The following is a 15,161-nucleotide window of genomic DNA, read 5'->3' as shown; positions in this document are numbered from 1 at the left end:
CCCAGGCTATAAATACCTACTTGGGGAACAAATATTTAACAATGGGCTCTTCAGTCTAACACGATCCAATGGCTGGAAGTTGAAGCTGGACAAATTCAGACTGGGAATAAGGCATCAGCTGTTAACAGAGAGCGTTATTCACCATCGGAACGATTTACCAAGGGGCGCGGTGGATTCTCCATCGCTGACAGTTTTTAAACCACAGTGGGACGTTGCTGTAAAAGCTCTGCTCGAGGGATTATTTTGGGGGCAGTTCTAAGACCTGTGTGATGCAGGAGGTCAGACAAGAAGATCACAATGGTCCCTTCTGGTCTCGGGATCTATGCAAAACGGCAACCCAGGCCTGAGACGTGTGGGGCCGGGATTCCCACGCGGAGACAGACACCAGAGAGAGGTCCTTCTCTCACCACTGTGTTACTTATTTTCAGCCAAGAAGACTCCTCCTTGCCCACGCTGCCCGCCCCATGTCACTGCTGCATGCCCGGACGGCTGGGTTGGATACCAAGGGAACTGCTACCACTTCTCAGAGACTGAAGGGAACTGGAGCACGAGCCAGAGCCTCTGCTCTTCCCTCAACGCCTCCCTGGCTTCGATTGATTCCCTGACGGAGCTGGTAAGGAAGAGACACGCACCTTCATATCCACAGCTAGGGACATGCCAGAGCCTGGCGCCCCCTGAAGGCCTAAGGCAGCTTCTAGATTCAAGGAACTGAATCTCCTGCAGAGCTGGTTGTAAAATGCAAATTCAGGGACAGGATTTGACTTTTTTTTAATAAAAAAAAGTTGACCCCCCCCCAATTTTTCATTTCATTTTTAACTTCAAATGTCATTTCAGTTTGGGGGTTGTTTGTTTTGTTTTTTTAACTCCAAAATCTCATTTTTCAAAATTTTGGGTTCCCTTCTTTTTTTTTTTTTTTTTTGTCCTTTTTCCACATCACTTTATAAAGAGAAAAAGGGAGGAAAAGTAAAAAGCGTGGGAAGGAGGTGTGGAAACCTGCCTTTAAAAGAAGTAGAAATAAAAACCTATTTCCAAAAAAGGAAACCAGTGCAAATGTTACCCTGAAAAAGAAAGGAACGTTTTCATCTCAGCAGTATATGCCTATATACCTAGATCTACCTAGATCTATATCATTGAACCAGCACTAAAGACAAGTGCGAAGTACTTCACCTAGGAAGGAAAAACCAAATCCATGGAGACAAAATAGGGAATACCTGGCTAGGCAGTCGTACGGCTGAAAAGGATCTGGGGGTTACAGTGGACCACAAATTAAATCTGAATCGACAATGTGATGCAGCTGAGAACAAGGCTAATATCGTCCTGGGGTGCATGACTAGGGGTGTTGTATGTAAGACATGGGAGGTAATTGTCCCGCACTACTTGGCACTGTAGTTGGCACTAGGCACCGATGCCGTGGGTGCTCTGGGGCTGGAGCACCCATGGGGAAAAATTGGTGGGTGCTCAGCACCCACCGGCAGCTTCCCCCCACCCCAGCCCAGCTCACCTCTGCTTCTGCTCCGCCTCCTCCCCTGAGCGCTCCGCTTCTCACCCCTCCTTCCCAGGCTTGCCGTGCCAAACAGCTGTTTCGCGCGGCAAGCCTGGGGGGGTGGGGGGAGGGGAAACAGGGTGCGCTCAGGGGAGGAGGCGGGGATTTGAGGAAGGGGTTGGGGTGGGGCCGGGGGGGCGCGAGCCCCCACCGGTGCTGGAGAAGCTTGGTGCCTATGGGCACTAGTGAGGTCTCAGCTGGAGTATTGTGTCCAGTTCTGGGTGCCACACTTTAGGAGAGACATGGACAATTTGGAGAGAGTCCAGAGGAGAGCAACAAAAGTGATGAAAGGTTGACAGAGCCTGAGCTTTGGACAAAGGTTTAAAAGACTGGGCATGTTTAGCCGTGAGAAGAGAAGACTGAGCGGGGACCCGCTAACAGTCTTCCAGTATGTTTAGGGCTTTTATAAAGAGGACACTGATCGGTTGTTCTCCATGTCCACTGAAGGCAGGACAGGAAGCAATGGGCTTAATTTGCAGCAAGGGAGATGTAGGTTCAATACTAGGAAAAACTTTCTAACTCTCAGGGTAATTAAGCTCTGGAACAGGCTGCTACGGGGGTGTTATAGAATCCCCTTCATTGGAGCTTTTAAAGACCAGGTCGGACAAACACCCCTCAGGGATGGTCTAGGTTTATTTTGTCCTGCCTAAGCACAGGGGGCTGGACTTGATGATCTCTTGAGGTCCCTTCCAGCCCTGCATTTCTGTGATTCCCAAAAGTTGGGAAACTGTAAGAAAATGGGAGGAAACCCCCTAGTTTTGAAATGGGGGTGGGGGGCGGTATTTGGTTTGTTTTTTTTAAATAAATTTTCCTGTGGCAAAAATCATTTTGGATAAACTGCTTTGTCCTGTGTAGTTTGACTGGAAGCTCTTTGGGTGAGGTGTTAGGGGGCTTATTCCTTCACCCACTTACTTCCCTGGTCCTTCGCGCATGAACAGAGAGCAACAATACCCAAAGTCCAAAGGTGCAAACAATGCGATGTTTATTGGGGTGAACTTCCAGCAAGCATGATTCCAGTTTCCTTCCTTAGTGTCCCCCTTCCCAGCTCTGACACCACAGAGCCTTACACCTGTGTCCCTCTTCCCATTTCCCCCCTTAGCCAAACATGATTCCAATTTCCCCACCTCCATTCCCTGTTCCCATTCCCGCCCCCCTTACTTCCTGATTGACTGCAGACTATATAGTAAAACTTGAGTTCTGCTTAGCTATACCTTAACCAATCATTTTCCTGAAATTTAACTAACCAATTCTAACATATTGTAACATGATTATTTAACCAATTATATCCCACCACCTTAATTAGTTTACACCCAGCAAAATTAATTATACAGCAGAAAGAAATAATCACAGAACCAGACAGAGATTATACAGACAAACAATGGGAAAATGGGGACTACAGTGATAGAACAATACAGAAGTGAGGATTTCACATCCCGGCTATTGATAAGTGAGTTCTTGCCAGACAGGATGCTATCAAACTAAGTTTCCTTTTACATCTTCTAGGCACTTCCCTTTCTCTGGAGGCGATAGGCACTATCAGGAGAGGATTGTATTCCTAACAGCCCAATAGCACCTTCTTTCAATGTGACTAGTTTGGAATGTGAGGAGGTGACCTGTCGCTTCCCAGCTTATGGCTGCCTCTGTTGCTTAGCCAAAGGCCTTAGCCTAAGAACAGGGCCTCAGACTGTCGCAGTGAGAGAAGGCCCTTACACCAGCAGACAGTGATTTTGATTCTTTCTTTTATACCTCTATAACTAGCTAAGTGATAAGAATACACCTAAATTCTTAGAGTATAGGCCTTTACAGACAGGCCTGAATATCTGTATCCTAACACGAGGGACCAGCTTTCTTCGCGTGTACAGCACCTAGCACATGGGGGCCCTGATCCCTGTTAAGGTGGCTGTAATACAGATAAGGATATAATGTGTGTGTTCTTATCCACAGAATTTCACGCTGCGCTATAGGGGGATCCCTTACCGCTGGATTGGCCTCCAGAGGGAGCAAGGCCAGGGCCAGCCCTGGAAGTGGACCAACGGTACCATATTCAACAACCTGTGCGTCCTTTTTCCTTATTTGCTTTCTCGGTATTAGGGCGCAGACAAATGCAACAAAACCCTGGGCTGGGTGGAGAACAGGGATTGGAAGCGAGACCTCAGGATCTTAAAAGGCTGTGGAGGTTGCACCTGTAAGAGACTTGTAGACGCTCTTCCATAGCGTAGGCACCAGAGGCAGACAGAGAGCCCCACTCGGTTAATGCGGATGACACAAGTGGGACTGGTTGGAAAAATTCCCACTCAAAGTTTTCCCTTATGGAAAATCTGATTGTGTCGAAAGCAAAATTTCCTGCAGGGAAAGGTCACTTTGGATGAGATTTTTCCATTGCGGAAATTGACTCAAATGTTTATTTTCAGTCAACCCAGAATGAAACGTTTTCATTTTGGTTTGCCCGTGGGGCCACTGCAGCATATCATGGGAATTGTAGTTCTGGGTTCTTCTGGTTCCATTTGCCCCGGTCTTTGACCAGACAACGTCTCCCATGATGCACTGCAGTGTCTCACTCATGCGCGTTCTTATGTGGTATTTTGGTGGTAGGAAGACACTGCAGTGCGTCATGGGAGATGTAGTCCAGCTGGGAATCAGGACCTATAGGAGAGAACAGGGGCGGAAGAACCAAGAACTACAGTTACCATGATGCCAGGCATCAGCCCCGCAGTCTAGCTAATGAAAGTGTTTCATTTTGGGTTGACCTAAATCTTTTTTTTTTTTTTTTTTTTTCGGAGGGGAAGAGAATTTCTGTTCTGTGGGAAATCTAAATATTTTGACTTTTTGTCCCGAAACATGAGAATTTCCCTCAGGATGGAAATTCCGTTTGTCACCCACCTCTGTGCAAATGGGTCCCCCTAAATCATTCACAAGCACATCCCATCGTTCATACACAATGACACGCCACCAAGCGGAGTCACTATGGCTACGGGACAGGACAGAAGATGCAGCAGCTCGGTGGGGGAGCATCTCAGTAGCCGCGTTAGGGCCTTGCTTAGCACAGCTGGGCTCTGGCTGCCTGGGGCAGAAGGGGAGGCAGAGGAAATGGATGGAAAGTGTGGGGGAGGACTTGGGAGACCCACGGGGAGAAGATAATGGGGGCAGGGCAGGTGGGGCAGCAAAAGGATATTGGGAGAAAGGAGAAGTTGCTGGAAGAGGCGAGTCTGAGAGGGAAAGAGGGAGGACAGGTCCATCCATGGCTATTAACCAAGATGGTCAGGGAAGCAACCCCATGCTCTGGATGTCCCTACTTCTGTTTGCCAGAAGCTGGGAATGGCTGACAGGGGATGGATCACTTGATAATTGCCCTGTTCTGTTCATTCTGCACCAGCCACTGTTGACAGTGGGCTAGATGGACCATTGGTCTGACCCAGCATGGCCGTTCTTATGAGGTTTGCTTACCCTGAGGTACTGCCTGATTTCCAGTCTAGATGCACTAATGCGTCCAGTTCTGTTCACCTATATTCAAGAAAGACACACTCAGACTGGAACAGGTGCAGAGAAGTGCAGCTAGGATGCTCCCGGGAATGGAGAGTGTCTCTTGTCAGAGGAGACTGAAAGAGCTTGGCTGGTTGAGGCTAGCAAGATGAGAGGGTATCTCATTGCTCTCTGTAAATACCTCAGGAGTAGACACCTGGGAGGGAGAAGAACTACTGAAGCTACAGGACAATGTTGTCACAAGATCACACAGGGATAAACTGGCCAGGAATTAATTTGGGGCTGGAAATTAGCAGAAGATTTCTGCCCATCAGAAGAGGGAGGTTCTGAAGCAGCCTCCCCGTCAGAGCAGTGGGGGAAAACCACCTAACTAGATAGAATACAGAGCCTGCGAAGTCTACGAACAGGACGATATGCCGGTTTTGCCTGCCGGAGCGGGGCTAGGACCCAGGAACTCCCTTGCAGGCCTGTGTCCCCTCATACACTGGGAAAATCCTGCAAGAGGCTTGACAACTTCTGTTGCCTGTTCTCTGTGAGCCTGATTTCCAGGTGCTCAGCATCCACTGTGACTTTTACAGCTAGAAGTGACTAGCTCAGGGTTGATTAGTAGCAAAGCCTGGTTGAGAACCCAGTTCCCCTGCATCATCCACCGCTGGACCACATCGCTTCCCTGGACGTGAGCAGGAATGGAAGCCGGCTGCATCTGATAACCCCACACCGCTTCTCGTTGCAGGTTTCCGGTCAGAGGGGAAGGGCAGTGCGCCTACCTGAACGAACATGGGGTCAGCAGCTCCCGGTGCTACTCAGAGAGATCTTTCATCTGCAAGCAGCCGGACGAGTGCTCTAGAAGGAAGCCAAGCACCGCAGGAGGGGACACGATGGCTAAGATCACTTAAAGGGCCCATGCAGCCTCCTCCGTGGATGCAGAACTTACACATTCATCATCTCCTGGGGAGCATCCTACCTCTCCAGCCATTGCTCCCTCCCGCTCCCTGCTGAAAAACTCTCCTCACAACGCTCGACTACACTAACTCGACAACACCATATCTCCGTTGCCGTGGTACTACTGGACACAGGCCCTGGAGTTACTGTGTAGTCGAGTCAGTGTAGTCGAGTGTTGTGAGGAGAGTTTTTCAGCAGGGGCCTGGAGGGAGCAATGGTTGGAGAGGTAGAGGATGCTCTGCAAGAGATGACTTAATATTAAATCTAATATTCCCTTAATACGCGAAGTGGATAAATTATTTAGATTATGAAGAATTTTATTTAAAAAAGAGTATGTTTCTAGCTTGCTTGGTTATCAATATGCCCTGGCAAATCAAAGAGAGCTTGAAACAATAACTCAGAAAAATGCCCCATTTAATTAATTGACTCTGGAACCTAGTGATGACACTAACTTCTTTCTTTCTGTTTCCTCTACGCCACTTTTCTTGGTGAGGGTCGCGGCAGCAGCATGGAGAGTAGGGCGGGCTAGACCTCCCTTTCCTCCACGACAGATTCCAGCTCCTCCTGGGGAACTCCCAAGCATTCCCAGGCCAGCCGGGAGATATAATCCCTCCAGCGTGTTCTGGGGTGGCCTCAGGGCCTCCTCCTAGTGGTACGTGGTCAGTAGAGTTCCAAAAGAAGCCTGCCCGGGGGCATCCCCAGCTGGATCCTCTCAATCTGGAGGTGTAGCAGCTCTACTCCGAGGCGCTCCCGAAGAGCCGAGCCCCTCACCCCGTGTATTAAAAAAAGTCATGATTTTGGGGGGATTTTTGAATGCTTGGGTTTGACAAAACTGGATTAACAAAATCTAAAGGTCATACGTTTTGGTCGCAGCTGGAACTAGGTGAAATTTTTTGGCCAAACCCTTTTATGTATTTTATTTATTTTGTTTGTTTTATTTATTTAGGCAAAAAATGCAGATCTTGTGTCACCAAAACAATGTGAATTTGTGTCAATCTTTGCCAAATTGATTTGAAAAAAAACCACCCAAAAAAAAAAAAGCTGAACGTTTCATTTTCCTGGTTTTGAAAGCAAACTTTTTGACTGAGAATGGCTTTTTATTTCATGATTTCCTTTAATTTTTGTTTTCAAAAATTTAAACCTTAAAAATCAAAATGAAACTTTTTTCAATTTTTTTTTTTAACTGTTCAATGCAATGAGAATTTTTGGGGAAAAAAATTGGTTTTGATTCAATCTGAAACCGAATTTTTGTTTGATTTGTTAGAATTTCCAGCAAACTGCAAAAAATCCATTATTTGCCCAGCTCTAGCTGCGACCTCCCCCGCCCTTTCCGTGTTGCTCAGTGAGGGAGGTGGGATCAAGGTTAGATGGGAAGTGGACACTAGTGTTCAAAGAGCTTGTGAACAGCCCTGTAGTCTGGACTGCAGCTACCTCAGGGACACAAAGACCCTGAGTGTAGGATACAGACCCTTACACTTGGGAAAAGGCCGAAGAGACACTGAACCAAAGTCAGGGTAAGAAGTAGCCAGTGGATCTTGGAAACATCACTTGAAGCTGGGACACGGGATGGATCAGTTGATAATTGCCTTGTTCTGGTCATTCATTCTGAAGCACCCGCCACCAGCTTCTGTTGGAAGACAGAGCACTGGGCTAGCTGGACCATTGGCCTGACCCTGTATGGTTGTTCTTACGAACTTTATTTTTTTTTTAATATGTTTTTGAGTAGATCTGATCACAATTTGACAAGAAACATTTTTTAAAGCGTGTTTTCTCCAGGATTTTTTTTGCAATGCTGAAAGTTATTTATTTATTTATTTATTTATTTTAAATTTTGACCCCAACTGTGAATGGGAGAAACTTAGCATCTCTCATCATCTGCATTTAATTCATTGCTGTGAGCTAAGATTGTTTGGGTCAGGAGAGCTCCTGAAAGCATTTAGTCACTTCCCCCAGGCTGTGTAAATACCAGAATAACCCATAATGACTCCCAGTTAGGAACCAGAATTAGTGGCCAGGTTTTCAATAGATTCATGGAGTTTAAGGCCAGAAGGGAGCATTAAATCATCTAGTCTGGCCTCCTGCCTAGCACGGGCCAGAGAACTTCCCCCACTTCCCCCTGTATTGAGCCCAACAACTTGTGTTTGGCTATAGTCTATCTTCCAGGAAGGCATCCAGTGTGGATATGAAGACATCAAGAGATAGAAAATCCACAACTTCCCTTGGTAGTTTGTGTCAGTGGTTAGTCTCTTTCTTTGTGAAAAGTGTGTGTCGTATTTCTGATTGAAGCATGTCGTCTGACTTATCTTCCAGGCGTGAGTTCTTGTTCTGCCTTTCTCTGCTAGGTTGAGGAGCTAGTTGTTTGCGCTAGTAGTTAGTAGCTAGCAGTTTCTCCCCATGAAAAGACCTACACACTGTAATCAAAGGCCCTTCTTGATCTGCTTTTCGTCAGACTAAACAGATTGAGCTCCTTAAGTCTCTCACTATGAGGCAACTTTGTCCAACCTTTCAGTCATTGTGAAAGCTCTTCTCTGCACCCTGTGTGACTTTTCAACCTTTTAAAAAACATGGACCCCAGAACTGGATGTACGATTCCAATGTCGGGCTCACCGACACCATATACAATGAGCTGAGCCGTTCTGAAAATGTGCCCTAAGTGTCACAAGGGGAGCTGTCACAATGGTTGAGGGAAACCTGAAGGTCCTTAGCTTGGAGCAGAAACTAAAGCAAAAAGCAAACAGAAAACACAAACAGAAAACTGAACATGAGTCACAGATTCCAAGGCCATAAGGGACCACTGTGGTCATGTCGTCTGACCTCCTGCACGATACAGGCCAGAGAACTGCCCCAAAATAATTCCCGCCTAAGCCGGGCCTCCCATTTTGGGTTACTCTGGTGTTTAAAATAGACAAGTAAATAAATCTTTGTTTTGGTGGGAGGAAAAATAAACCAACCAATCCTACTTCCTCTCACTTCTAAAAACTCTTTTCCCCATGTCGGGAGGGAGGGATGGGGAAATATTTTTTGTAAAAAAGGCATTTTGTGTTTCAAAAAATGTTTTGATGGCAAGTTTCTGATCTGGTCTATTGATTTGTAGATAAATTACATGTTTTAGATTCCCTGTTGTGAATTGCTTACAGTCTCAGGACACAGAGTGCCTTTGGTGTTTGGAAAGTGCCTTATGCAGGGCAGCCTGTGTATCATTGGGCAGGAAATAGTTTTCCCATCCCACACAAAATTTTGATATTTAAAAAAAAAAAAAAAATTCTGTCCCAAATTGGGATGAAACCATTTCACAATTTCCCAAACAAGCCGAGAGCAACCCACTCGCCCAACAGTGAGCGCACTCACCTGAGAGGGAGGAGATACAAGTAAGTCGCTGCTCTGAATGGGACTTGACCGGGGGTTTTTCACATCCCAGGTGAGGGCCCTGGCCCCTGGGCTATTCTCACATAGTCTGGCCTGGCTGTGAGAACTGGTCCCAAGGAAAGTTTCACCAAACCAGTTCTGTTTCCGCAAAAAGGTTTGCGTTCACTGAATCGGCATTTTCAAACAAGGAGCGGCTTTATCAAAAGATTCCTGACTAGCACGAGAGGGACTCTCCCAGAAACAGATAACGAGACTGGCATTCGTTATAACAGCACTAACGAGCACCACACTCTGTGGGGGGTGCCAGAAAGGAGCCTGACAGAAGTTCTGATCCAAAGCTTATTGAAATTACTAGAAAAACTCACAGGACTAGATGGTCAAAGGTGGGAGATGAGAATTGCAATACCTGTGAGGTTCTGGGCCCCATTAACTTCACTGAGCAGCCCCCTTTGACACTGTCATACCAGCATCCCCTGTACGGGACTGCCCCCTAGAGACCGAATTACAAATTATTATTTTAATGTTTGATACTTAGCGATCACATTGTGCTAGACTCTGTAAAATACCGTACTCTTACCATGTGCTGTACCTGTTGTCGTTTGTCGTACGCTTGTCTATTCTGTGTTTGTACAGCCCCTAGCACAACTGAGCCCTGCTCCATGACTGGGGCTAAGTGCCACTGGAGTACAAATACACTCTTTACAGAGCATGGTATGTGCGCCAGTGAGTTCTCTGATGGCTGCTGAGTCCGATGGGCGAGTGACAGTCCAGTCCACAGGTACGACACACCCACACGTTAGCAATGCTCTGAATCCGAGTAGCAGATTCTTTCCTCCTCCGATGCCGGGCATCGGAAAGCTTGATCCAGGCCGCCTCGCTCCGTCTACAAGCTGCCTCTGCCAACCGGCGCGGCATTCTGCGTTCCTTTCTCAATCATCCAGCGAGATTCCAAAGGACACTAAGTCAGCTTTGCAAGCATCCCGGAATCTGCCTCTTTCTAAACGCTTTGCGAGTGTCAAAGAACTGCAAACTTCAGGATCCTGTCATCCGGCATTCGTGTGACACGACCAAGCTGCCTGAGTCCTTTCTTACTAATTAACGTTCCCATAAATGACATACCAGCACGAGTTAGCACTTCCACGTTTGTCACCCCGTCTTGCCATCTTCTTTGAAGAATTTTACTCAAGCATCTGACATGGAAGCTGGTTAGTCCTCCTGGTATGTTTGGTGTAAGTCGTCCATGTTTCTGAGTCGTATAGAAGAGTGGATAATACACACATTTTATAAATACGGATTTTCACTTTAATTGACCATTTGTCACTGTTCCAGGCTCTGTCTTGCAAAAGACAAAAGTTCCCGGCTGCTTTGCTGATTCTGTTAGTGAGCTCAGCATCAAGATCTACATTGCTGGTAACAGTAGAGGCAAGGTAGCAAAACTGGTCCACAACATCCAGACGAATACCCTCTAAGGTGATATCTGGAACTGATTCTGAAGAACTTCGAGGCATGATAACAGTCTTCAAGCTTATTGCTAGCTCAGAGATTTTGCATGAATCAGAGCACTTGGTAATAAGCTGTTGCAGGACATCAACACAGTGAGCCACAAGACCTGCATCATCTGCAAACAGGTCCCTTATGATGATCTCCTTCAGCTTCATCTTAGCTCTGAACCGTGCATCGTTAAACCAATCTCGATCATGTCTAGTGCTAATACAGAGAGCCTCTTGAACACCACGGAACGCACGTTCAAGCAGGAATGGGAAGTAAATATTAAACAATGGAGGAGCCACTACGCAACCCGGCTTCACTCCCTTGTTGATGTTAAATGACGGGGGGTAAGTGTTACTTGTAATACCAATAAATACTAATATACTAACATATAACAAAAAGCTGCCCCAAAGAGTTTACAATCTAAGTGTAAGACAACAATCAGGGAGAGAACCAGAAAACAATGAGGATATTGTTGCTGGACTTTCATTCTAACTGTCTAAGCCAGTGGTTTCCAACCTGGGCTCCGCGGACCACTGGCGGTCCGTAGATTATGTCTAAGGGGTCCGCAAAAGATATTGTTACCGTAGAACAGTGGTTTTCAACCTGTGGTCCGTGGAACCCTGGGGATCTGCAGACCATGTCTAAGATTTACAAAGGGGTCCGCACCTCCATTTGAAATTTTGTAGGGCTCTGCAAATGAAAAAAGTTTGGAAACCAATGGTTTTAGGCTAAGCCATGGGGCTTAGGGCATGTGTATCTTATTATTTTTGTTTCATAGGGCGTAGGGGACCCTGTCATTCTGCTTCTCTTCTCTAGATGACCCCTGGACTGTCCCATGATGGACGCGCAGTGTGATCCAGGGACCCCTTAGTGCCACTTGCCAAAGGGGCCAGAGAGGGAGCCCAGGGGTGTGAGCATTCTAGCTCACCAAAGAGCATCATGTGAGGTCTCAAATTCAAGCGTGCCTCACACTGGTCACCAGCATCATTGTGAAACACGTACGGCTGCTGTGCAAGCAGTTCTGTGTAAACACTGACCATTATGGTCCCCATGTCTGTGTCTAGGTAGGTGGTCACTGGCAAAGGTGTAAACCAGGTTTTCTGTCAGACAAAGGCTGTTTCTCTCTCTCCCTGGCTGTTTATAGGTAAATTAAGTGTTGGATAGTTCACATTTGGGCTCCTCTTCCGGGTCTGAACCAAATGCTAAGGAAGGATGGGGGAAACCACACAGAGAGAAAAGTAACAGGATGGAACAGTGCAAGTTCCTTTGTTTCTGCCTCTATTTATAACTGGAAATTAAACCCCGTTGCTTTGTCAGGAACATAAATGATCCTGCTCGCTGAGTGCATAGAAACTGACCGCAGCATCTGGGCAAATGCTCTGAGTTATGACATTTGGTCTGTAATAACATGTATGTACTGTATCTGTCTCATTTGTGCCTGAATTCTGTTTATATTTATATGTAATGTATTGACCGACTTGTGGTGGTGTTTTTTTTTTAAGTAGCATGGGGGAAGCTCTCTCTCTTGTGGGATATGCGGATCTAAGGTTTTCCTTCATCTTCCTCATCCTCACCCAATAAATGTGCTGTTTTGTGAAATTCTACTTGGTTGTTTGTGAATCCTCACCTGACTCCTAGAGATTTGCCTGTCCTGCAACAGTCCTTGCATTAAGAGGTGTGTGTTTATTTCCGCTGGGTGTCCCAGTGGAGGTGTGACAGCTGCTGTCTTGGTTGACACCCCAGGAGTTGAGCCTGTCAACCTCTGGAACTCCTTCCTAGAGGGTGTTGTGAAGGCCAAATCTAGGACGGGGCTCAAAAGGGAGCTAGATAGATCCATCGATGGCTATTAGCCAGGATGGGCAGGAATGGTGTCCCTAGCCTGTTTGCCAGAAGCTGGGATTGGGTGACAGGGTATGGATCACTCGATAATAACCTGTGTTCATTCCCTTTGAGGCACCTGGCATTGGCCACTGTCAGAGGACAGGATACTAGGCTTGAAGGACCTTTGTTCTGACCCAGTATGGCCGTTCGTATGTTCTTACGAGCCAAGGAATGTCCAGAACAAGACGCATAAACGGCCATGGGCTTGAGCTGAAGAGCCAGGCTTTGTAGCGAAGGGTGTAACAGACGTAGATCCTCTGTGGAGAAGGCGCAGACAGCGACCTGTGACACATACTGACCAGTGTGTTACAGAGTCACTAATTTCAGAGTAGCAGCCGTGTCAGTCTGTATTCACAAAAAAAAGGAGGACTTGTGGCACCTTAGAGACTAACCAATTTATTTGAGCATAAGCTTTCATGAGCTACAGCTCACTTCATCGGATGCATTCCACTAATGGATCCGAGCAGAAATTTTTCGACAGGCCATTTTTCCTGGCGATTCATCAAAAAATCAAGACATTCTGCAGGGCTGCATCTATTTTGACAAAAGTTTGGACGGAAACTTATCTGGTCTCCTACCCACTTGCCTGCCTTCCTGGCTCCTCAGCAGCCCCCGTGGTGACTTGCGCAGGAGACTGAGTTGTTAGACTCCCAGGTCCTCAGCATTATATCAGGTGAGGAGCTGGGTCTCCCAGTGCTTCCCACCTGTTTGGACGTTTGCCCCCAGTGGGATGCCAGGGAGCTGGGGAGGTGGGACTGGATGTTTTTTTGCAAAATTCTTCCAAAATTGAGTTTTTTTTAAAACAATCCCTCCCGTGGAAAGTATCGCACAGCTGACCATTAATTCCTGTTTGGAACACACACACACCCCTCTCTCTCTCTCTCTCTCTCTCTCTGCCAGAAATGTGGAATTTTCCATGGGAAGGAATTTCCAGTTTCCCTCCCAACTCCAGTCTCTTGGGATGACTTTTGGTGGGATTTTGGCACCAAACTACCTTAAACTCCTTAGAAAATTCCAGCCTATTTAGTGAGATGCATGGGGGGGCAGGGGGGTTTTGAAGAGCTTTGTGGGCCCAGTTCCCACTGATGTTTCTCTCCCAATTTCCATAGAAAACTCCTCCTGAACATTGCTAGAAGAGGGGCGCCTCTTCCTAACACACCAGCCCCCCTGCAATAACTTGAAAATGCATCACAAATAATATGCCTTAAGTGCAGGGGTACAATTTAATATAGGCCCTGCCTGCAATAAGTCAGGCAAATTACAAGTCTACACCCAAATCCAGACCTTCCTCCCCTTCCAGTAACACACACACACACACACACTTAAATTACATATTTTGCAACATTCCTTGAAGCTCGTGTGACGCAGTCTGTTTCAGACTAAAGACCCGTGATCCTGAGTTTGGTGCAGAGGTCTGCCTACTGTTTCAGGGTCTTAGATTTACTCCAGGGATCACTTACACCAAGGTTACATGACTCGAACCTACATTCCGCAGTGCCCGGAGCCTGATTCTCAGCTACACTCACCTTTATGCTACCATGGCCGGTGTGGAGCTGGCATAAGGGCCCTGCACGTACCCTGCTTCCAGCCCCTTGGTGTAGGGGCTGGACTGAGGATGTGGTCGGGGTGCACTGTGCTACGCCTATTCTGTGCTACCTAAGGCCAATAGAGAACAGACTGTAGACTAGAGCAGCCTTGAAGCTGCTCCGATTTACACCAGGGGGCAGGCAGAGCTCTGCACAGACCTAGAATAGGGGAAGCAAAAAGGGGGGTTAAAACTACTTAAATCCCAGCCTGAGCTGAGGAACATAGTCACTGGGGATCAGGCCCTGCATCCCCAAAGGGAGGTGTCGACACATCCAAATCTGTTTACGTGCCATGGTACAATACTGACTCTGTGCTGGGGGGCAGACAGCAGAGGGAGCCAGAGTTCACTCGCAGTTCCTCTTCGCGCTGGGCTTCTGTGTTAAAAATACACTTCACGGTCACCAGCTCCCCAGCTGCAGTAAATCGGCCATAGCTTGTTAGAGTCATTAGAGCCAAATCTCCAGCTGGTAGAAGTCAAAGGAGCTGGGCCAGTTAATGCGGCTGGGGCTATGGTAGTGGTCCCCAAACGTTTTTGGTCGTGCCCCACCCGGCCCCCCTCCTTACCTGGTCCCTGCCCCGCCAGGATTGGGGCTGCAGCTGGGGCCATGGCCGGTGCTGGAGTTGCAGCTGGGACTGCAGCCAGGAGCGGAGCAGGGGCCAGGAGCCAGGGGCAAGGCTGGGGGTGGGGCAGAGCTGGGGGCAGACTGGGGCTGGGTAGTGCTCACTCCCTGCCCCACGTGGAGGCTGGCCTGGGCCCCCCCAAACGTTCCTCTGTGCCCCCCTTAGGGGGGCCCACCCCACAGTTTGGGGAGCACTGAGCTATGGCCTGGTAATTGTAACTATATCTATAATGAGCAGTTAAGAGACGCTT

At 47.5% G+C, this 15,161-nt stretch overlaps 1 protein-coding gene across 18 annotated transcripts in view; it reads left to right on the top strand.

Moving 5' to 3' along the window:
• Positions 1-6,244, top strand: part of LOC144274221 (C-type lectin domain family 2 member B-like) — a 43,998-nt gene extending 37,754 nt beyond the window's left edge. For all 18 annotated transcript variants that reach the window (XM_077832852.1, XM_077832857.1, XM_077832858.1 and 15 more), the window contains 3 exons: positions 429-613; positions 3,488-3,597; positions 5,757-6,244. In XM_077832852.1, the coding sequence (XP_077688978.1) occupies positions 429-613; positions 3,488-3,597; positions 5,757-5,919 (458 nt within the window). In that variant the 3' untranslated portion in view covers positions 5,920-6,244. The remainder of the gene's footprint in view (positions 1-428; positions 614-3,487; positions 3,598-5,756) is intronic.
• The last annotated feature ends 8,917 nt before the right edge of the window (positions 6,245-15,161 follow it).

The sequence above is a fragment of the Eretmochelys imbricata genome, chromosome 14, assembly GCF_965152235.1.
Source record: "Eretmochelys imbricata isolate rEreImb1 chromosome 14, rEreImb1.hap1, whole genome shotgun sequence".
In the NCBI taxonomy this organism is placed as follows: Eukaryota; Metazoa; Chordata; order Testudines; family Cheloniidae; genus Eretmochelys; species Eretmochelys imbricata.
This window is presented reverse-complemented; position numbering and strand designations above follow the sequence as displayed.